The following is a 24492-nucleotide window of genomic DNA, read 5'->3' as shown; positions in this document are numbered from 1 at the left end:
GAAATGGAACTGTTTGCTCAATTCTTGCTTGAAAGTAGCACAGGTGCTTACATAGAATGGCTAGGTAACAAATGAATCATGACTGCCAATAATAACAAAAATAAGGATTCACTATTAGTATTGCTTTCTACAAAAAAAGAAAAACAACAAACCATAAAGCTTATCATATCCGTTGGAGTCAGGAAATTATTCCCACTAGTCGGATAAGTCTTGCAAGTATACTGTGTACTCAGGGTTTATTTACCCCTATTGTAGGTACTGCTTGAGATGTAGCTGTTGTGTGAAGGATTCTTCTAGTGGGCACAGACAGAATCCTTGCTTGCTATCGACAGATGTTTACTTGATGTTTATTTTCATTCCACTGTTTAATATTCTGCACTCTGACTTTGGTAATGTAATAATGTAATTTTTAAGAACTCTAGATGTATGAAATGGACTAAGTTTGTAACTCGTTCTTATTATTGGATCCTGCGGAAAAAATGTGGATCTTTTGGGCTCTCCCTTGGGGTGTGCCCGATGAAACCTGCTGGTGTAGCTCGCTCTCAGGGTACTTAGTGTCAGTGGAAGACAAGCACCCCCGCAAGTGTGTTATTTTGGATGGTTCTACCATAGGCGGCTAAGAGGTATTGCATGAACCTCGTCCACACAATTAGACACCACAAGAATCTACCTACAAGTGAGGTAACTCAATGACACGAGCAATCCACTAGAGTTACCTTTTGGTGCTTCAACGGGGAAGGCACAAGACCCCTCACAATAACCGGGAGATGGCCATGAACAATTACCAACTCATGCCAATCCTCCTCCACTGCTCCAAGCCATCTAGGTGACGGCAACCACCAAGAGTAACAAATGAATCCCATAGCGAAACACGAACACCAAGTGCCTCTAGATGCAATCACCCAAGCAATGCACTTGGATTCTCTCCTAATCTCACAAAGATGATGAATCAATGATGGAGATGAGTGGAAGAGCTTTGGCTAAGCTCACAAGGTTGCTATGTCAATGCAAATGGCTAAGAGAGTGAGCTTGAGCTGGCCATGGGGCTTAAATAAAGAGTCCTCACAAATAGAGTAATTGGCTCTCTATTCCTTGAAAAAATCGGGGTGACCGGACGCGCCGGTCGGATTGATCGAACATAGGACCCCAGCGTCCGGTCCTTAGATTTTTGTCACATGTCCCTAACTTCAAATGTTGATCACCCGATCTCAACGGTCATCAGTGCACTTAAGTTGTGACCGGACGCACTGCTCAAAGTGACCGAACGCTCCATCACTAGAGTCTAGTCGTTTCCAGTAAGGTTCTAGAAATGATTTTTCGTGACGGGACGCGTCCGGTCATGCCTGAACGGATGCTCCTTCATTGGAGTCCGGTCGTTTTCAGTAAGGTTCCATTCATGACTCGATGCGTTCGGTGGCACATGACTAGACCTAGGCTAGCATCCGGTCAACACAACCTCTCTCTGTTGCTTGTGTCAGCATATGTCACTAGGTGACCGGACAGACTCCCTAAATGTGATCACACTCTCTAAGTGTCTCGATCACTAAGCCGAAAAGCTCCTATTAATTTTCACCTTTGCCTTGAGCTTTTTGTTTTTCTTTCTTCTTTTTCAAGTCCAAGCATTTTATCATCACCATGTCATTACCATCATCATGTCATGATCTTCATTTTCTTAATCACTTGGAGTAGTACTACCTATCTCATAATCACTTTGATAAACTAGGTTAGCACTTAGGGTTTTATCCATTCACCAAAACCAAACTAGAGCTCTCACACACTCCATTTCTCTCTACTTTTCTACCGCCATCGTGTTGCGTCACGGTGAAGCCAGAGAGCGAGCACCTCTCATCAATTCCTTATGCTCGTGTCTCTGCCTTCATGTCCCCTCTCTAGCCGACCCCACCCTGCCTTGATTACGGCCAGGCCAAGCTCCAATTTTGTAGCTTTGCCCGCCACCATGCCGTTAAGGCCCGTCACCGTCCGTGTTGTGGCTAGCTTTCACCACTTCACCCTATGCTAATTCCTCTGCACCACTAGTTCACCTTGGATCCCTCTTCATTGTGCGCATGCTAGTCGTAGCTTTAGTGCTGCCTCCTCATCGCTGATGCAGCCGTGCCTTTGCAGTCTGCCATTCACCTCACAGCGCGCACGTGACTAGCCTCACTTGGGTCGTCTCTGGCTGAGCCGGCTTCTCGGTAAGGTCACTAGTGAGTTATAATTGCTCATCCGCTACCCCTACCGCTCTGTTGTTGTTGTGGCTCACCAGAACACTGTTGCCATTGCCGCAGGCTACCCACCGTCGTGGAGAGGTCCTTCTATGATGTTTTGGCTCTTGCAACCACCGCTCATCGTCTCGCGTCGAACCCTAGGTGAGCATCGGCCTCATAGACAGGTCAGTGTGGGTCCTGTGTGGCCGGCGGAAGCGCCAGTGCCACCGCTCGCCATGCCAGCGCGCGCGGGGATGGTCGAGGACCTTGCCGTTGTAAAGAGGAGAAAGATCCGAGGGTTCCTTTGTAAAGTCGTTGTCTATAGAAATAGTAGCGTGGACTATGGGTTGTTTTGCTCATTGTCCAGGGGCATTTTTGCAAGAATACCAGTGCACGCGGGATTGCCCCGCCATGGGCCGCCTCGCGCCGTAGGTCGGCATCACATGGGCTGCGCCTGTGGGCCGCCGTGAGCACACGGCGTACGCGTTGCGTCGCATGGGCCGCGTTGGGCTAAAATCGGTTTAGCTTTTTCGTGGAGAATAGAAATAGCTTTTTATTTGTATTTCTGAGCTGATCTTTGGTAAATCATATAAAATCATGTATGTGTCTAAAAATTGTGAAATCAATTTTGTTAAGTTCCTAAAATTGTGCTCTATCTGTTAGTGTATTTAGTTCATATATATACTTGTCGATACCAGGAGCTAGTAAATCATTTGAGAGTGCTTAATATTATTACGTTAAATATTGTAGAATTTTTTGTGGCAAAATGGTGATAGCTTTAGCTTTGAAAATTTTATAGTAGCTTCATGTTATTATTATGTGCTCACTGTAATTTTTGTAGCTTTAAAATAGACTTAACATAAGGGTAGTTAAATGTTCTTTGTTTCAAATATACATTAAATCATTAGTAAAAATAAAGATATATCTTCCATTTGTAATGCTAGGTGTTTGTTAGTTGAATCCAACACTTTACTTGATGAAGATGATAGTTAGCTTAGTATCTTAGTCATTAGAGCTAGCTTAGTAGTTTACCATGTGTATTCTTATTTTAAGAGTTGTTGTTGTCGAAATGCTAAGTGTTGCATCATCATCACATGCATGTAGAGAATGAGTTGGCGGAGATCATGGCCATCGGAGATCACGAGTTCGAGGAGGTGATCGAGGAGCACAAGGAGGAAATCCTTGTGCAGGAGGAGGCCCCGAAGCCGCCACTGACTGACTGAGCTGACACCGCGCCTGCCCAAGGCAAGCCCTGGTGTATAACCCTTATTTTGAATAATAACTGAATATATATATTTATGATGTGCATTTACGTTACATGCATTTTATGGAAATCATCTGTATAAATATATCTGTCCTATGAGTCCTACTAGTACATGTGCGAGTAGTTGCTATGCTTAGGTTTTTTGGTAGCGTGAGTAACCTGCCATTACTCACAATAAGTGATTATTATTACTCTCATGATAAAATAATGAAAAGAAATGGAGGCCGGGCAGGGATATGATATAGATATTGGTGGGTGTAATAGGTTGTGTCCCGCGGTCAACGGGGCATAGCTTGGTTACACTGTTTTCCCTGTTCGTGTCGATTAAGGTCCGATCAGTTGCATTGGATTCTAGTCAGGTCATAGACTTATTATCCTGAGCACATACTTATTTATGGTAGTAGAGAAGGCTCGTTGCTCTCTTGTCGTGGGTTCCGGCTCTTTTCGGATCGACTGATTAGAGGCGGAGAAGGTGGAGGTCTAAGCACCACACTGAGTCCGAGACTCATGTGTGGGGGCTGAGTTTAAGTTTGGACGGGGACCTAGACTCCTTGACAGGAGAGTGGTGGGTTGATCTTGCTTGTGCCTAGGGTACAAGCGGGGCGTGTGTTTCGAGGTACCTAGCTGGGCTACATTGATTCGCGAATCACCGGGTAAACCGGTACGACTTGTCTATGATATAGCACCATAAAGCTTATCATATCCGTTGAAGTCGGAAAATTATTTTCACTAGTCGGGTAAGTCTTGTGAGTACATTGTGTACTCAGGGTTTGTTTACCTCTGTTACAGGTGCAGCTTGACTCTTCTGGTGGGCACAGACGGATCCTTGTACCTTATCATTAGACGTTTATTGTAATTCCTCTGTTTAAATTCCGCACTCTGAACTTGGTATTGTAATAATGTATTTATAAGAACTCTTATTGTATGAAATGAACTAAGTATTATAAACTTATTCTTATTATTGGATCCTGAAGAAAAAACATGGATTAGTCCAATATATCTTATTTTCGAGATGCTTAATGTCTGATAGACGAAGATGTGTTATTTCTAGAGATTCTATCACGTGACTCTCTCTCTTGTCGCTAGGGCGTCGCGAGCCCCGCGAGAAGCATGAAAGGGAGTGTAGCGCGCCCAGGTCCGGACGTACCAGCACTTCCGCACCGGCAAAGGAAATCAGTCCAACCAAATCACCCGTCTCTCCGCGTTACGCATGACCTACCAAACACGTCCCCAGATCGATGGGCAGTACTAGTGCAGCCTATCTACACGCATGAAAGGCATTCATTTCCTTTTTATACTGCTATTAAATCCCTTGAAGTCAAGCTGTAGCAGTACTAGTGAAGAAAGCGGCAGCAAGTGATCGGATCCATGAAAGTAATGAACCAAACAGGCCCTGACAAAGGATTAGAACTGTGCGTGTCAGATAGAAGCATTGATTTTCATTCGGTTCACTGTGCTCGGTCGTTCGGAACAAACCGACTCAAGTATTGAGGGTTGGCACAGCTGCCGCTCGTTTTTTTGCAGTGGGGATTGGGGAAGGGCGATTTATTTTAAATAATATTTTTTGATGAATAATTGCATTAGCAATTGTGAGAATTGTAAATATAGCATCATGTCGGCTTATGGATAGCCGATAGGTACCCTATTGGCAACTCGAGGGCCGTTAGGATCATATCCGGCAGGGCAGTAGCCGACTGGCCCCCGGCCAGGCCAGATAGTGTCCTATCGGCCAACCGTGAGCCGACAAGACACAAAATCCTCTTCCCTCACTCGCCGCTCCCTCTCGCTCGCAGCAGAAACGCTCCGCCCATTTCGAAATTTCAAACCCAAAACGAGAGACGCCGTCGACTCCCCTTTCGATTTCGACTTCCCACCAAGCCGCGCTCTCCGCCTCTGCTTCTGGCCGTTCAACACCCAACCCCGAAAAACTTTCGGGCTCCCGCGATCTTTAAACCCTTGTCCTTTCCCTCCGTTCCGAATTCCCGTGCTCAAAAAAGTCTTCTCCTCTGGCTTACTCCCTAATCTTTGAGCTCATCCGTCTCGCCGTCCACCAGTCGTCCATGGAGATCGCCAAGAACGGCATTGCGAGCGACAGCGTCCGCGACCTGCCGCCATCGAAGCGATTCAGGCACGTCGGCTCCCACCTCGGATCGACTCCCAGCGTGCTGCTGCCGGCCAAGAAGCGCGTGCTGCCGCCGCCGCAGCCGCCGGAGGAGGCAGCCGTCGCTATTTGCCTCCCGGTGAAGAAGAGAGCAATCGTGGCGCCGCGGGTGGAGGTGGCAGACTCCCCGTTCTGCCTCCCGGCGAAGAAAAGATCCATCCTAGTGCAGCGCCGGCGGATGCTGCCGTGTCGGCGTGCGTTCCAGCCCAGGTGCGCCGGCGGATGCTGCTACTACTACGTGATCGAGATGGATTCGAATCGTTTCGCTCGCTTCGGCTTCTCCTTCCTCTGCTTGCTCCGTGAGTCCGTGGGACGCAGCGCCGCACCGGTCGACGAGGCGAAGTCCTTGGTGGATGGAGACATGCGATACTGACGCCTGCTTTAAATGCATGCTCGGCACCAGAATACATGGCACCGAGCTCGGCGTCGTAGAGCTCGGTGCTAAAATCTGCGGCGCCGAGGTATTGGCCATGTCAACGCCACCTAGGATTTCCTGCAGTGCACGACCAGGCACCTCGGCGTCAAGATCTGTGGCGCCGAGACGTGTTATCTTGGCGCCAGGACTCATGGCGTCGACCCTCAGAGTCCAAAGATGAGTTTAAGTCTCCCATGAGCCAAACATAAATTTTCTTTGGAAAAAAGGGCCAAATAGTAAAAAATACGGGCATATGTCAGCAGCATCATGTGTACGCCGTGTACCCTCCTGTGACAAAAGATGGGATAGGTTGTAGGCTGACATGATCCCAACCAATTCAGTTGGTGTTGGAACTTGGAACATATAAGATTAGAGAGGTCCATAGACACAGAAAGAAGACAAAGAATGTAAATTTGCATTGTTCTTAACAGGTCTATAGTTTACATACAATCAAGTAAGAAGCCATCACACATTGACACCAATAATTACCATACTATTTGCTCCTAAATCAGACTAAAAGCATTCACCACCATAGTATATATGTTCATATTACAAGCTCAAATTCTAACAACTCCAGATATATGGTTTCACGTCTACATGTGCATAAGCGGGTTAACCAGACATCAGCCTGCCACCCTTCTCTTGAGACTAACCGTCATCCCGTTCTGAGTGTGGAGTATGACAGAGCTCTGTGGCATCACTTCATGCCCTTTGACCAGCTCGACCTTGAAGTTGTGTATGATGGATGCAGCTGTGATCTTCATGTTGCTGAGGCTGACGTCCTTGCCGATGCAGCTCCTGGGTCCAGAGTTGAAGGACATGAACTTGTAGCTTGGTTCATGCCGGAGGCGGCCACTCTTGGACACCCACCGCTCTGGCCTGAACTCCATGCAGTCCTTGCCCCATATCCCTTCTATTCTCCCCATGGCGTAGAGTGAAAAGATGATCCTTGTGCCCTTTGTCACCTTGGTGCCATTTGGTAGGATGTCATCAACATGGGCCTCCTTCTCCTCAAATGGTGTTGCAGGGAAAAGCCTGAAAACATACAGTACTCCGCAGTTAGATAGTTAAGGTCAGACCAGCTTTGTTTCCAAGATAGTACCAGCAGCCTAGGAGACCGACGGAGCAGCAGAAAGTCTAACCTAAGTGTCTCAAGGAGGGCAGCCTGGAGGTAAACTGCAGACCTGAGTGCATCGCACTCAAAGACAGAGAAGTCCCCAGGCCAGCTACTGCTCTGCAGGTCCTTGAGCTCCTCGAGTATCCTTGCCTCGACTTTTGGGTGCTTGCACATCATGTAGAAGAACCACGTGAGCGTGACGGCAATGAGGTCATTCCCAGCAAGGATGAACCCCACAGCAGTGTCACGGACGAAGTCTGTCTTCTGCTGCTCGCTCATGCTGGGATCCAAGGTCACTTTCATGTACATGGAGAGTATATCTGCCTGGCATCCATTGCTCCCCTGTGCCTTCCGTTTGGCAATCTCCTCGTAGATGAACTGATTGATCACCACCTTCGCATGAGCAAGCTTCTTCTCTGTCCCAACATTGAGCCACCTCATGAGCTTCCACAGCTTTGACGGTACCATGTGTCTGAACAGCATTGCCTCTTCCGCTTCCTTTGAGGCGCAGCCAAACACAGGCATGGGAGAAGACACTGATAAGCAGCCAAGGTCAGTTGAAAAAACTGTACAGTATGAGATATCGAGCGAGAGTCTCATGAAGACGTCCTCCAGCTCAACCTCTGAACCATGCTTGGCCATGTGATCAAGGTAAGGTAGCAAGACATTGCCAACCTTTCTTGTGATTGTGGACATCACAAAGGATCGAAAGGCACGGCCACCAAAGATAGAAGTTGCTACACGGCGCTGATACTCCCAGGATTCAGAATCTGCCACAAGGAGACCATCACCTAGAATGTCAAACATCTCAGCAAACTCTCTGCCTTTTGGGTACTTCTCGAAGTGGGTGTTGAGGCAGTGGTTTACTGTGGCTGGATCACAGGTGATCAAGAAGTTCATGTCCAGAAACCACGGGCCAAAGAAGAAGAATGTGCACCCTGCCTCGCGTAGCAGACCCATGACCTTGTCATGAATGCAGTGCCTACTCACGACGATGAAGGGGAGCATCCCAACAACAGGCCAGTTCACAGGGATGCAGCTCTTCTGGCTCTGCTGGATGAAGCGGAAAATGGAAAGCCCGAAGAAGCAGATGATGGCTATGCAGACATCTGGATAGGAATGAATTAAGCTCCAGAGGGAGCCCATGGTTGTGCAAGGTTATGAGTTGCAGAGGGAAGAAGAGCATGCAGCAATATGCCTAGGCTTCACTTTTGGATTGCAAATTTGAAATGTATGGCTTTAGGGTACTATAAGAAGCTACCTATGTGCATTGAGTTTCTTGTGGGATTGGTATCCTTGAGTTCAGGACTCATGACATTCATATGCCTCAAAATGAGATGCTAAACTTGTGGAGGTCAGATTATTTATATACCATACAACATCTAAATTTGTCTGGCATTTGATTTTGCGCTTGAATTATTAACCTTTTACACCTAGCGATATGCCGTTAAATTGACCTGGTACATACAATTACCGTTAACGGTCCAGCTAGTACTCTTTTTGGCGCTCAAGTTGGCATTATTGTGGCAGGGAACATAATGTTTCCGAAAGCCTAAAACATAAGCTCAACTAGTGTTCTGTGCCAACACTCAAAAAGTGTGGTATTCCGAGATGCAGACGCAGAATTCCTCATGCAAATTTTGTGGTGGTGTCGTATGTCCCATTGCAGTATGCTATCGGCAAGCTTGAATGATACCGACACGCCTTGGTTTCCTAACTAGAGACACATTGGCTACAAGGGGAGCATCATATCAAACTCTCAAAGAATTATGGTACACAAAAATGTCATCAATTTTCCATGCGAAAACATTGCTAGTGCCAACCTTATAGCTATCATAATGCGCTAGTTGAAAATTAACATTTTCCTTAACCTTATTACAGCTATCATCATGTGCTAGTTCTAAACATCCCCAAAAGTGATGCGCACATTGAACCATTCAGTCTAACAAGGCAGAAGAGCCAAATTGCCATCAAATTTGCATGGTCAAGGTATGGGCTCACACAGTCATCGCAGAAAATAAGCAACTGCAACGAATCAGAGAAAGAGAAATGCGTAATTTAATTGCCAGTTCATAGATTCATCACAGCACACATAGCATTTTGAAGTAAACATTTAGATCACCAATTTGGAAGCGCATACGCAGAGAGAGACACCTCTAGGTAACCTTCTGGAAGAAGGCATCGATGCGGCGGGTCCCACGCGGCAGCGGCTTCGCTTCCCCTCCGCCGCCACCACCGGCTGATCCCGCGGTCTTGCGGGCACAGGGAGCCTCCTCTTTGGCAGCGAGGCAGTCAAGGAGGAAGTCTGTCGTGGGCCGGTGCATGCGGGCCGCGGCCCGGACGTGCACTGCACGGACCGTGGGTCGGCCCCGCTGCGACGCCGCGGTGTGGGCCCCTATCGTGAGGCTGCCCAGGAAGAGCTCGGTGGCGGCGGTGATGAGCAGCGCTGCCTCGCTCGTCACCTTCTTGATTTCCCGGTCCACCCACATGATCCGCTTCACCCTGCCCACCGGCAGCGCCGGCCGCAGCGACGCCCCCTCTTCGGCCTCCGCCTCCTCTCCATCCTTCTCCATTGCCTCGGCGGGGTCGCCGCCCTCCTTTGGCTCCTCCTCGATTTGCTCCATTGCCTCGGCGGACTCAGTCGCCTCCTCGCTCTCCTTCCCGAGCTGCTCTTCCAAAAGTCTTCTACTTAAATAGAAAACAACCCGTTCCTTTCCTTCAAACTCTTGTATCAAGGCTGATCCAATCATTTAGCTATCAGCCGACACGTACAACTTAAAAGGCTTACCTTGATGAGGAGGAACCAGTACAGGTGGAGATTTTATATACTCTTTTATCTTCTCAAACGTTTTTTGTTGCACGTCACCCTATTTAAATTCTTGATCATTTTTTAACTTCAACAAAGGAGAAAATGGTAGAATCCTTTCTGACATATTTAAAATAAATCTTCTGATGAAATTAATCCTACCAAGCAAAGATTGTAATTCTGTTTTATTAGTTGGTGGTACTGGCTCGTCAATTGCTTTTATACTTTTCTGACCAATCTCAATTCCTCTCTCGTGGACCATAAAATCTAAAAATTGTCCAGCTGATACTTCAAAGGCACACTTATTAGGATTTATCTTTAAACCATGTTTTCTTGTGCACTCCAAAGTCTCTCGCAGACCAGCAGATGTTCTTTGTACCCTTTGGATTTCACCACCACATCATCAATATAGATTCTCAACAATCTTGCCGATCAACTTATGGAAAATATAATTCATCGCCCTCTCATAAGTTGTACCAGCATTTTTCAATTCAAAAGTCATTACAACCCATTCAAATAAGCCGATTGCACCGGGACACCTAAAGGCTGTTTTTGCTATGTCTTCTTCAGCCATAAAAATTTGATTATAACCTAGATTACCATCTATAAAACTAATTACCTTGTGCCCAGCCGCTGCATCTTCTAACATATCGACTACTGGTATCAGATAACCATCCATCGGTGTAGCCTTGTTCAAATCTCTAAAATCAATACAGACTCTCAACTTCCTATTTTTCGTATACATAGGAACTACACTCAATACCCACTCCGCATATCGGCAAGGTCAGATAAATTTTTGCTTCTAGTAGTCTTTCAGTCTCTTTAATGTCATCAAGAACATTTGAATTAAATCTCCTTGGAGCTTGTTTAAATGGCCAATATCTAGATTTGATTGGCAACCGATGCTCAATAATTGACCGATCTAAACCAGGTATTTCATAATATTCCCAAGCAAAATAATCTTTAAATTCCTTTAACAAATCTATCAATTCTTGTTTATACTCAGGATTTAATTTAGCACTCACATACGTCGGCATAGGCCTATCTCAAGGACCAATATCTATTTCTTCTAACTCATCGGCCGACGTAAAGCCATGTCCTAGTTTACCATCTGTACCATCTATTAGATTATCTATTAAAACAAACTTTCAGAACCGACTGCTCGGAATTGGCTGTTGGCCTTCATCATTGATCCTAATGAAGCCTCCTTCCCATTGTTTGCTAGAAGAATACTCAAAATCTTCTAGTTCCTAATACATTGGATCAGCTGTTGCTATACTCACAGAATCATCAGCATGAACTAGCTCAACATTATTTCCATGCCACTGAATCAAACATTGATGCATAGTCAATGGTACACAACAATTGACATGAATCTAATCATGACCTAAGGAGTAAACTGTATGAACCATTTCTATCAATAACAAAGAATGTAGTGAGCAAAGTTATGCTTCCAATTGTCAATTCAACATTTATTGCCCCCTGGTCTTGGACGCATTACCCCCAAACTCCTTAAGCATCATGTCAATCTCAATCAGATCTTCCGGTCCTTTACCAAGCTTACGAAAAGTAGTATAAGTCATCAGATTAACAGAAGCACCTCCATCAACCAACATTTTACTCATCGGCTTCCCATCGACAACACCTTTCACATATAAAGCCTTCAAATGCCGATGCTTAATTGGTTTATCAAATATAGCTTGCTGTATCAATGTCAACTGGGCTACCATCTCTTCATACTCTGATTCATCAAAGTCCGAATAAACTTCTTGATATGTTGGAGCTTTAAATTCAGATGGTAAAAGAAAAAGCCATTTGAATATTAGCCGATGGTTGACCCTTATCGGCTATTTGTTTAGCACACCATACTTGCGGTTTAGATTTCTGGGTTTGTTCTAATTCTCTGTTCCTTAGACGTTGTACTCTCCTCTTCTGACTTCTTATTAAACCTCCTGGACACCACTGTCCTTCCTACCAAATATACTCTTCATCATCTTCTTCATAATCGGTCCAGTTCTGATCAACAACTCGCTTTCTAAGCCAATCATGAATGCTTCTACTTTTTAACCGCCGATCCACATCATTACGTTGATATTCAATTCGATTATGGATATACCGGCGGTTGACTTGCGATTGCCTAAACTCCCAATATTATTCGTTACATTCTAGATAATTATTTCTAGTAGGCAATCTCAAACCTTTGTTCCAACAATGTCTGAAGAAAGGGCAATTCCAATGTGACTCAGCTTGTTCTCTTTCATATCTCTCTTATTCTTGTTGACGTTGATATTCCTTCTCTTCTAACCAGCGCTGATAATCTTTCTCCTTTTGCTGTTGCCACTTATTCAACAGGATTCAAGATATAACATGTGGTCTCATCGCACCATCTCTCGGTGTTTTTCTCTACTCATATCGACTCTTTTGTTGGTTACGATGCCTTTTGATTTCTCTATATTCATCAGCCAATATTTGCATCTTTGGATCAACTGTTCCAATTTTTTTTTGCCTTGGCTAATGTTAAAACATTAGCTTTCTCTTTAAACAACTTAGCATCAACCATGTTCTGATCCTTTGGGAAAGGATTATCATCAACTTTCATTTTCCGAGCTGTATCAAATTTAAGCTTCCTTTGTTGAATAGCCCTCTGAATATGCTGTCAAAAAATCCTACAATCATTATTAGTTTGAGAAGTAGTGTTATGGTACTTGCATAACTTCTTATTCTTCAACTGATCGAGAGGTAAAATAACATGATTGACAGGTAGTTTAATCTATCCCTTCTCAAGCAAAAAATCAAAAAGTTTATCTACTTTTGTAACATCAAAATCATAACTCTCTTCAACTTCTTTTCCCCAAGGATTTGGAACCATTACTATCTTTTTACCCCAATTCCATTCAGCTACGACAATTTCATCTTCTTCATCATCCTCATTGACTAAATATGGATTATAAGTTTCAGCGATTGCAACATTCTTCTGGAATCGGATATCTCTACGTATATTCTGGAATTAGCTATAAAGTGCTGCCACCCGTTGAGCCAACTGACCTAAATTGTCAAATTCTTGCCCAAGCAACTTTTCTCTCCATGTCGACAACATTCCTTTAATATCCAACGCAGCTAGCTGATCATCAGTCAATTTCAACAAAAAACATAAGTTTCTTGTTTCTCGGAACCTCTGAAGGAACTCAACACTCGATTCATTAGCTCTTTGCTTTATAGTTGTCAAATCTATGATCTTTCTTTCCCCTGTCCTAGTGTAGAAATATTTATGAAATTTCTTTTCAAGATCATTCCAATTGGCAAAAGAATTAACCGCTAGTGATGAAAACCAAGTGAAGGCTGGTCCTGACAGGGACAAAGAGAAGAAACGAAATCGATGCGCTTCCTCAATAGAGGCTTCACCCAACTAAGTAAGATATCGACTGACATGTTCTATTGTACTTGTGCTATCTTGACCAGTGAACTTAGCAAATTCTGGAAGCCTATAATTCATAGGAAGGGCCACTAAATCATACAACTCTAGATATAGATGTTTGTACGAAAAGATTAGCTCTTTTGGTTTTAAACTAAACTGATTTTTCATCATTTTGGTTATTCTGAGCAATAATTCATCAGTATTTGAGTTTGAATTTCTTGGCAATTGCTGACCCATCTACAGATTGAAATTCTGAGTGCCTTGATATCCTAGATTTGGAATTATATTGAGAGTATTATAATCTAAACCATAATGATATCCTTATGGAATATCCATCTGTCGAGCCCCTTGCTGATTTACTGCTTGAAATCTCTGATTGAAAACATTAGGATCTATATCTCTACGAATCCTTTGAACCGATGATGCTCTTTTTTGAGCCAACGGTGGTATTTGGCCTGATGTACCAAAACTAACCATCTGATTCTAAACTTGTACTGTCGACTGTTGCACATGCTTGTATTGATGATCTAGTATTATATTGCATTTGATTAGTAGGAACACCCTGAATTTGCTTAGATGAATTTTAAATTGCCTAGGCATCATCACTCTTAGCTAGTGCTGCTTCTTGATGGCTAGTACTAGCTTGATTAGTCTCCTGAGTCGATGGATGTGAAATATTGTAATAAGTTGGTGAAACAACCTCGATTTCCATGATGGGAAATCCACAGAGTTGAAGTGTAATAAGACCGTGGTAGATCATATTACCCAAATTCCAGTCGAATATCACATCCATACAACGATAATATCAGAGTACAAATAGTGCAGAATTATATAAATTATTACATCGCCGCATTGGCGGAATTAAAAGTAGCATTCATTCAGAACAGCTTGGAGATAGGATCGCCAAACTCGAGCGTAGGCACGAATGCCTCAATTGTCACACTCCCCGGAGCTATACTCCTCAGCAGAACCTGTATGCCAAAATTTATCAGTACGATTTATACTGGCCACTCCCAACCCTATGAGCATTGCTTTGTGGAAATTGGATGCAAGTTGGATATAGTCAAAAGGAACCTATAAGGCTGGGGTTTCCTATGTATTCTTAGTATATCAAGTATATAATAGTGTAGCCAAGTTTTTAACACCATTCCCACACACATTCCACCCCAATCCCATTCGAGAGCCAGGTTTCGATACTGGGATCGACATACCACCATCTCCATCATCACCATACCATACCATCACTCAGTCGACAGGCCAACTCCCTCTCGGCACTGTCTCAAGGCCCGTAGCCCCTGGCTACGACCAGACACTCACCTCCAGGGAGAGAAAAGAATGACTCATCTCTCTAGTCTAGTTTAAGCGAAACCCAGGAAAGGTCCATAACCGACAAGTCGGTATATGTATCGATCGATCAACCAAACACTCTGCAGAGCTTTTTCATGCCCACAAGATAGCCATCCTCGACGGTGCCCCGTCTAGGTAGATTCCGGCCGCTTGCTAGCCTAGAACTGATGCCACCCTACCTCTCAGCCCTAGAACATCCCAAGTCTAGTCTGGGATGGCTGATACTGTGAGTCGTAGACAGAGCCGGGGCCCTTCGGATGTCAGGAGCCGAGTCCACAAGGCCTCCTAAAGTCTTGGTAGGATGTGGGGGGAAAACCGTGCACCCCGTACCTCCTTGCACACATTCGCCTAGCAGTAGTGGCATCGCTCTACCAAGTAGTCTGACCGTCCCGCACCATATAGGGCGAGTGGGATGTAAAGGATTCCTGGTGAATCTGAGTACTAGTAAGTCCTTAGGGATGACCAAGCCAGAATGTCTCCATCAGGGTTTCCAATTACCGTGCCACCACAGCACCTCCACCCTAGGCTCCACCTCCCCGAGGTTCACACCCAAGGCCACCTCCAATTACCATTTTTACCCGCCATAGGTATCCATATCCAAGTGCCCAGGTAGCACCATAAGGCAAGACTCGACCCAGGCTCGTCGTTATTCCAGCTCGGTCGACACAACCCTTACCCTCCACACACCCAAGTCGCACATGCAGCACTCTTCCCATAGTCCAGGTAACACCAGTTTCCACCACGCATCAATGTAGTATAAGCATAGTAGAAGTAATAAGCAACGAAATATATCAACAAGCGTGTGTCTAGCCTAACAGCAGGGTGAGCAGAGGTAAGGTTGCGTCAAGGTAAGGGTCATCAAAGTAAGCATACTACCATGCAGGTCCTATTATAGTGTGATTATGATAGTAAAGTAAAGCAATAGCAGCTCTAGGTTAGCCATGCGTAATAGGTGCTACGAGATTGGGTGGGATGTGGCACCTTCAGTGAAGTCATCTCCGTGCTCCTCATGGTACTCTCGGTCCTCGTTCGTCTGATTCTCCTCCGAGTCTGCATACGATCGAATTATAGCCATGTTAGCGACGTCTATAGAATAGCACAAAGAAGCAATGAAAATTCAAAAAGGGCCAAATGCACTCAAACATGGGTTCCTTGCGTAGGACTCGATTCTAGATGAATTTTGGTCCATTTACTACTTTCCAGGGTTTGGTTCACGTGTACCATGTGCTCGGACATGTGCTCGGTAAGGAAAAATTCCCCTCTCTTCCCCTATGGGGCTTCTACCGGCGGTGAGGTCACCGGCGAGTCCTCCGACCACTTCACCAATCTCTCCGATCACTTTACCTACTTCTCCGACCACTCCACAGGCCTCGGCAAAACTCTCCGTTCACTTCGCCGGCCTCGACAAATCTCTCCGACCACTTCACTGGTCTCAACAACTCTTTCGACCACTTTGCCGGCCTCAACAAATCTCTCTGACCACTTCACTGGACTTAGCAAACTGCTCCGACCACTTCACCGGCCTCGGCAAAGTTCTCCTCCATCGGTCGAGGCCGAGTCTAACCCTAGGGGTCAGGCGAGGCGAAGTCGAATCCTTTTCGCCCTCAAGCGAAGCGGAGCTGCTGGTCGCACTCGGGCGTCGGGCGAGGCGGAACAAAGATCCTTGTTGCTTGGGTGAGGAACATAGCCAGGCTCTTGTCCGTTCGGGAGCTTTTGACGTTGTGCGGCAACGCAGGCTCTAGTGGGCTTCTTGCTTGGCTAGGGTGTGCGCGGTGCGTCTCTTGTCACGGTGGAGCCAGACGAGGTGTCAACTTCGCCATTACCGTGACATAGAAGACGCGGTGGTCTCGCCATGGTTGTGCTCTCGGCCATGGTGAGCATGCCCGTGCATGTGCACTCCTGCTCTAATGTACATCATCATGGTTGGGGGTCCTCCTTTTGGCTGATGGCAGCACGCACGACGCGTCCAGGGTCTCGGCAAGCGTGGTTTTGGTGGTCTCCCTAACTAACCAGTTGGGCTAGGCCGGTGCTCAAAGCTCCAGCAAGGTCTCGATCATGGCGGTATATGTTCCATTTGGCTAGGGAGGTGGTCTCAGCGAAGATGGCTCACCGTAGGGTTTGTGGCGGTAGGATGGCGGCGCGGTGGTGAGGCGAGGCTGTGATGAGGTGTTGCAGTGCCGTGCCGAGCAGCTACGTCGCTGTAGCTGATCGGGGCGGGGATCCTGGCTCCGGCAAGGTCCTCTCTGCAGTGGCTTCCTTCTCCGCGCCACTCCTTCTCCTCTCGTCCCTCGGCTTAGTGTACTAGTGTGAACCGCACGGCGGTGATGGGGTGTGGTGAGGTGCTAGGGTTCGGGGCTCCTCCTTTTATAGGCGAAACTCTAGGCTCCAATGGCGGATGGCTAGTGATGCATGCGGCGCATCCGACGGCTATCGAGCGGTAGCGTAGGCGCGGCGCAAGGGGAGACAGGGCCATGCTCCTTGCGTGACCCCCTGGCCCACACCTGCCATGCTGGTCGGCTTCTGGTCGCGTAGGCGGTTGAGGCGTGGGTGAGGAAGACGACACTATAGGCGGGGTGGCTGACAGACGGGGTCCAGCGGGCAGTGGCTACGAGCGAGGCGGACGAGGGCGCGGGCGTGGGCGACGTGCTGGGCTGCTCGTGGGCCAGTCGCACGGTCACATGAGTTGGCCTGCGCGTGTTGCAGGGCTGGCTTGCGGGCTGTGCAGGCCATGTTGGCCTGCGAGGCCTTCTTCTTTCCTTTTTAATCATTTATCCTTAGGTTTGAATAATAATTTCTTTATGGAGTGTTTCCTTAAAGGAGTTTTCAAGCATTACATTAAAGCAACTAAAAATCCAAATCACCATGTGAGTTGACAATATATGCCGTGTTTCATTTGTTAATAATTAAATACACATGATAACAAATGACATGCCATGCTCATGAAATTGTCTAATTGGGTTACTTCTAATGCAACACCTATTTGTTAGAATTTTAAATAAACACAATTAACTGATGACATGCCATGCTTATGTGTTAACTTGGGTTGGGGTTAGACCTAAAGTATTTCTTAGGTTGGGTTACTATACATGACACTCATCATCACATGGAAGTTTTTAAGAAAAATTTTTGTAGTTGGTATTTTCAGTGTGTGGATTTTTGGGTTGTTACAGTCCTACCCCCTTAACAGAATCTCGTCCCCGAGATTAAAGCGTAACATACTCTTCGAAAAGGTAGGGATATCGTAGATGGAGGTCAGACTCTTTCTCCCATGTTGCTTCTCTCTCTGTGTGATTGCTCCATTGAATCTTGCACATTGGAATAGTTTTGCTTCGGGTCTCTTTGGTATCTCTGTCCAGAATTCTGATAGGATGTTCTTTATACTCAAGTGTATCTTGAATGTCAAGTGTATCAGTTGGAACTACTTCATTGGGTACTCTCAAACACTTGCGTAGCTGTGAGACATGGAATATGAGATGTATACCCAACAATTCCTCGGGTAGCTCAAGTTCGTAGGCGAGCTTTCCAATCCTCTTGCAAATCTTGTATGGGCCAACAAATCTTGGGGCAAGCTTTCCTTTCACATGGAATCTGATAGTTCCACGTAGCGGGGATACCTTGAGATAAACAAAGTCTCCCACATTAAACTCAAGTTTTCTTCTTCTTTTGTCAGCATAGCTCTTGTATCGACTTTGAGCAATTTTCAAATTCTCCTTCACTTGTGCAACTCCTTCTGCATCTTGAATCTTAGCGGAGTCAAAGAATGATCTTTCCCCCAGTTGGGACCACATCAAAGGTGTCTTACAAGGTCTGCCATATAGAGCTTCAAATGGCAACATCTTGATACTAGCTTGGTAGTTGTTGTTGTAAGAGAACTCTGCATAAGGTAGGCATTTCTCCCAATCAGAGCCATAATTCAGTACACTAGCGCGAAGGATGTCTTCTAAGATCTGATTTACTCGTTCTGTCTGTCCATCTGTCTGTGGGTGATAAGCGGTGCTGAAATCAAGTTTGGTTCCAATGGACTTGTGCAGAGCTTCCCAAAAGCGGGACACAAACTGAGAACCACGATCAGATACAATACTAGAGGGAGCTCCATGTAGTCTGAGAATATGCTCAATATATAGATCTGCTAATTTTTCGGCATTGGTCTTGGCCTTAACTGGTACAAAGTGAGCAATCTTGGTCAAGCGATCAACAATCACCCAGATGGAATCATTGTCCTTTCTGTGAACGGGGCAATCCAACTATGAAGTCCATGGATATGCTCTCCCATTTCCACTCGGGAACGTCAAGAGGCTTTAGCAATCCTGCAGGCCTTTGATGTTTAGCCTTGACTCTGTTACAGGTGTCACATCGTGCCATATGTCCTGCAATGTCTGTCTTCATGCCTTTCCACCAAAAGTGTTTCTTCAAGTCTTGATACATCTTTGAATTTCCAGGGTGAATATAGTACTTGGAATCATGGGCTTCTGATAGAATTTCCTCTCGTAGTACTGAGTTCAGAGGGAACACAGATTCTGTCCTTGAACCAAATCGTTCCTTGTTCATCTTCATGGTGGTTGGTCTTGTAGCCTAGTTTCATTAGACCACGGAGATACTCAATCTCTTCACAGCTTCTCTGAGCTTGACGGATGCGATCTGTGAGATCATACTGTATGCAGAGCTCATTCAGCAAGCCATGCGGTAGTATCTCTAGTTGGAGATCATCAATCTCTTCTTTGAGCTCAGGTGGTACGGATTCAGTGATCAAGGCGTGATAGTAACTCTTGTGACTGAGAGCATCTGTGACTATGTTAGCTTTTCCTGGATGATAATGAATTTCTAGGTCGTAGTCCTTGATTAACTCTAGCCAACGGCGTTGCCTCATATTCAAATCTTCTTGAGTGAAAAAGTACTTCAAGCTCTTGTGATCGGTGTAGATGTCACACTTGTTGCCTATCAAGTAGTGTCTCCAGATCTTCAAGGCATGCACAACTGCTGCTAATTCTAGATCATGGGTTGGGTAATGGTTCTTGTGTTCTTTCAACTGTCAAGAAGCATAAGCTATCACTCTTCCATCTTGCATCAGCACACAACCAAGTCCATTGACGGGATGCATAACAATAGACCACGAAATCCTTGCTGATATCAGGCAACGATAGCACAAGAGTTGTGGTAAGCTTCTATTTCAATTCCTGGAAGCTTTGTTCGCACTCGAGCGTCCATTCAAACTCCTTGGTCTTCTTCAGTAGATTGGTCATCGGATGGTCTATCTTGGAGAAGTTTTCGATGAATCGGCGATAATATCTAGCCAATCCCAAGAAACTTCAGATTTCTATCACATTACGGGGTTGATCCCATTCTTTCACGGCTTCAATCTTGGCTGGGTCAACTACGACACCTTCAGCTGATAGTACATGGCCTAAGAAGGCAACTTCCTATAGCCAAAACTCACATTTACTAAACTTTGTGTATAGCTGATGTTGGGCTAGTTTCTCAAGCACCGTTCTCAGATGATGTTCGTGTTCTTCAGCGGTGGATGAATAGACAAGGATGTCATCAATGAATACCACCACAAACTTATCCAGTTCATCCATGAAAACCTTATTCATCATATTCATGAAGTATGCGGGAGCATTCGTGAGTCCAAAGGACACCACGGTGAATTCAAACTGACCATACCTAGTCATAAATGCTGTCTTCGGGATGTCACTCTCTCGAATCTTCATCTGATGATAGCCGGATCTGAGGTCAATCTTAGAGAAATACTTGGCACCTCGAAGCTGGTCAAGCAGATCATCAATTCTTGGTAGGGGGTACTTGTTCTTGATGGTGACTATGTTCAAGTTCCGGTAATCAATGCACATTCTCATCGAGCCATCCTTCTTCTTAACAAACAGAATCGGGGATCCCCAGGGTGAAGCACTGGGACTGATATATCCCTTCGAGATGAGCTCATCAAGCTGTTTCTTGAGCTCAGTCAGTTCATCAACTGACATACGATAGGGTCTCTTGGCAATGGGTCCTGTTCCTGGCAAAAGATCAATGATGAACTCTACATCATGGTCTGGTGGCATTCCCGACAATTCTTTAGGGAATACATCGGGATAGTCTTTGACCACAGGCACATCATGAACTGTCTTCTCCTCTTTCTGTGATTCTGAACTCACTTTAAGGGCACACAAGATTGAGGTGGACTTTCCAGACTGGGGTTCACATCTAATGATTTGGCCTGATGGGTGGGTCACTTGGACATATCTAGGTGAACATGATATGATACCTTGGTGAATGGTTAACCAATCCATACCTAAGATGACATCTAGGTTGGTGGAAGGTAATAGGGTTAGGTCGGCTTTAAAGATAAGACCCTCAATGGTAAGGCTCACTTCCTTACAGATGTGGGTGCATTTTAGGTCTCCTAAAGGTGAGCTAGTGATGATAGGATCTTCACGTGGGGTTACAGATAGGTCATGTTCTCAGTGCAAACTTGGATGATATGTAAGAACAAGTTGCTCCAGAGTCAAATAGAACTGATGCAGTATTGCCATTAACTAAGAACATACCATACACAACGTCAGGGGTAGCTCGTGCTTCCTCGGCGTCCAGATGGTTGAGACGTCCACGAGTAGTTGATCCCTTGAACTGAGACTTCTGTGCAGCTGAGTTCTGAGGGCACTCAGTGGCTTTGTGACCTGGTTGGCCACAAGCAAAGCAGGTGAAAGGCATACTGCCTATAGGGGTTGGCGTAGGTGCCTTCTAGTTTCTAGTGCTTGGTGTGGAGCGGTTCTGTGCTGGGCGTTCATTCACTGAAGCGGGGACGGTTCAAACGGTCCTGACTGTTGCAGTCCTAAGCATAACGGTCCTGGGTGTAACAATCCTGAGCGGGGTGGGAGTATTTGGTGGTGTAGCCTCCACTTCCCCTACTCGATCTAGGGTTGTCATCCCTGTTATGGCGAGAGCTTTCCCTGGATGGTGCATCTCTGCGGTACCTCTTGCGATCACTGACCACGGAGAGACTCCTCAGGCTTGCGTCTCCTATCCCTGTACTCTTCTCCAGCTTCAGCACTGGTCCTTCTTAATCTGGATGCAGCGATCCACCAGAGCACGCAATGTGTTGCTCTCAATACCGCCAAACTTTAGCTTGATGTGCGGGTTAAGTCCCTTGCGGTAATAGTACAACTTCTCCTTCTCAGAGTTCACAACATAAGAAGGTGCATAGCACAAAAGGTTGGTGAAACAAGTAGTGTACTCAGTCACCCTGTCCTTTCCCATCTTGATGTTGCGAAACTCCTCGGCTTTGGCCTCCATGATACCCTTGGGAATGTGATACTCAGTGAATGCTTCAGCGAACTCATCCCACGAGATGTGGGCAGGGTCCTCATGGGAGTCACTAAAACTGTCCCACCAGGAGCGTGCTGCACCTATGAGCTAGTGTGTGGCAGCTCCAACACACTCATCATCAGTGAAAGTAGTGAGGTCAAGCTTCTTCTCCATTTCCTTGAGCCAGTCTTCGGCTACAAGCGGGTTAGGGTTGGTGCCATCATAGGTAGGTGGCCTTAGCTTCAGAAATCCTTCTAGCTTCCTTTGGAAGTCATACTGCTGACCTCCTTGGTGATGGTTTGCTCCTTCAATAAGAGCTGCAAGAAGCTGGGTCTATTGTGCCATCACTTCTGCCAGGTTCGGTGGTGGTGGTGGAGGAATGTTCTCCTCAGGCGGCGGGGTATTCTCCAAGTGGAAGGGTATCCCTCCATGTCCATGGCCACGGCCACGGTTGTTGCCACCACGTCCCCTATTTGGTTCAGCTGGTTTGGGGGTGGGCGCACGTCCACAGTTCATTAGGCGATTGGATCGGTGGTTCAGCATCTGCAGCACGGATCACAGTGAATTTAGTGTTTGTGCCATAAGTGCTTATAATTCAATATGATTTACATGATTTTTGTGATTTAAAGAAAACATTTATACTATCCAACACTCATTACAAAGAAGCAATAAGATCCATAAAGATGCAATAAGATCCGAACATTCATTACATGGTTTTTATTACATAGCATCATCTCCAGTAGCTACACTTGAAGACGTGCGAGAATCATTCTACGCATAGTGTCTCATAATACATCTCATAAGGGGTACATCATGGGGTACAACTTACGGAAGCTACTGACATGACTCATGACCACGCAGGGTCATCTACTCTGACTCGTACACCATGGCTGGGATACGACTGTTCTCGATCTTGATCTCCTCGTCTGACTTGTGAAGTCGGGACACGTACTTCAAGGCCTCAGTGAGGTCCTTAGTAGGCTTGGATCTAGGTAGGGTAGGGCAGGCGTCTAGGTTGAGGCGAGTCGGAGCTAACTCAAACTCCTCTATCCTAGGCTTTGTCTTGCTACGAACCTCCTTGGGTAGCTGATCCCACATACCCTTCATCTCCCTGAGGCGCTTCCTGCCAGACTTCTGCCAAGCCTGTCAGGTCCTCTCACACTTGTCCTGTAGGTACTCGGTCTACCTGAGTGCCTCGATCAGGTGACCCTAGTTGCGAATAGCCTTCTTCCTGGACTCCTCTAGCTCCTGAGTCAGGGTCTTGTTTTGAGATTGGATCTTTAGCATATCAATCCCCTTGGTTCTCTCTGTCTCCTCTGCGGTTGAACTCGGCCTTCTTGTCGTCCAACTCTCTTTGCAACTCCAAGACCTTGCTGTCGAGGTAGCAGTTCCTGTTGCCTAGGTCGGCTGCTTTGTCCTGTAAGTCAGTGACCTTGGCTCTATGGTCCTCCTCACAACGGTTGAGCTCGTCCTATAGCTTGGCAACTATCTCTAGTAGACTAGCTCACTCCTGTGCTCCCTGCGAGTCTCGTTCCTGGTACTCCCACCGAAGGGCCTAGTCCTGACGTCTCCTCTGCTCTAACTAGGTCACGTACCTGTCCTGCTCTAGTAGGTGAATAGCTGAGACATGAAGGCATCTATCCTCCTCGGCAAGGATAACTCTGCCTGCTGCGAAACTCTACTCACTGGGGGTAAGGCTGAAGGTCGAGGGCCTAGGGAAGTAGACGGAACTCTATCGTCCTCAGGTGCTCATAGTGGTCCCTCATCACTCTGTGAAGTGCCTTGTGTGAGATAGCTCACAGTCCCTCCTCGACTGTGTCCTCTATAGTCAACTCGGTGAAAGCTGGGATAGAAGGTAAAGTAGTGCTAGCTGGGAACTCGACTGAGGTGATGATCGGTCCTTCGATTCCTCCTTCCTAGGCTGGCTTCCCAGTGTAGGTGATCTTGACAAGCTCGTCGGGGACTCCTAACAGTGACGAGAACTTGGTAGAGGGTCTGTGCAAAACCCCTGAGCTCACGTAGGTCAAAGGTAAGCTTGGCGTGGTCCAGAGGTAGCGGTCCTAGTGGCGGCCAGTCGACGTTTGTTGCCATCTGCATGTTTCAAGGGGATAGGTGTTAGCAGGTCCATAATAGATAAGCCTTGCATAAAAGTAAATGCAGGGTCAGTATATAACCGAAAGAAGGGCTATTCACGTCCTATTCTATCGTCCATTGCTAAGGGTTTCGTACTAAGGTCAAGTATGGCTCTAATACCAACTGAAACAACCTCGATTTCCACGATGGGAAATCCACAGAGTTGAAGTGTAATAAGACCGTGGTAGATCATATTACCCAAATTCCAGTCGAATATCACATCCATACAACGATAATATCAGAGTACAAATAGTGCGGAATTATATAAATTATTACATCACCGCATTGGCGGAATCAAAAGTAGCATTCATTCAGAACAGCTTGGAGA

The 24492-nt window shown here is 46.1% G+C and overlaps 2 protein-coding genes across 2 annotated transcripts; both read right to left on the bottom strand.

The window, feature by feature from the left end:
• Positions 1-6447: 6447 nt before the first annotated feature.
• LOC136531282 (noroxomaritidine synthase-like) lies at positions 6448-8380 on the bottom strand. Its single transcript, XM_066523950.1, has 2 exons — positions 7190-8380; positions 6448-7082 (listed from the first exon to the last, which is right to left on the bottom strand). The coding sequence occupies exons 1-2, from the start codon at positions 8308-8310 to the stop codon at positions 6671-6673; spliced, it is 1533 nt and encodes a 510-aa protein (XP_066380047.1). The 5' UTR covers positions 8311-8380; the 3' UTR covers positions 6448-6670.
• Positions 7616-9914, bottom strand: LOC136531280 (uncharacterized). The gene is made up of 2 exons (XM_066523948.1): positions 9319-9914; positions 7616-7700 (listed from the first exon to the last, which is right to left on the bottom strand). Exon 1 carries the CDS (start codon positions 9912-9914, stop codon positions 9321-9323), a length of 594 nt encoding a protein of 197 aa, XP_066380045.1. The 3' UTR covers positions 7616-7700; positions 9319-9320.
• Between the last annotated feature and the right edge of the window lie 14578 nt (positions 9915-24492).

Source organism: Miscanthus floridulus, unplaced genomic scaffold (assembly GCF_019320115.1).
Source record: "Miscanthus floridulus cultivar M001 unplaced genomic scaffold, ASM1932011v1 fs_316_1_2, whole genome shotgun sequence".
NCBI classification, from domain to species: Eukaryota; Viridiplantae; Streptophyta; class Magnoliopsida; order Poales; family Poaceae; genus Miscanthus; species Miscanthus floridulus.
Note: the sequence above shows the minus strand (reverse complement) of the source record. Positions and strands in the feature narration are given on the sequence as shown.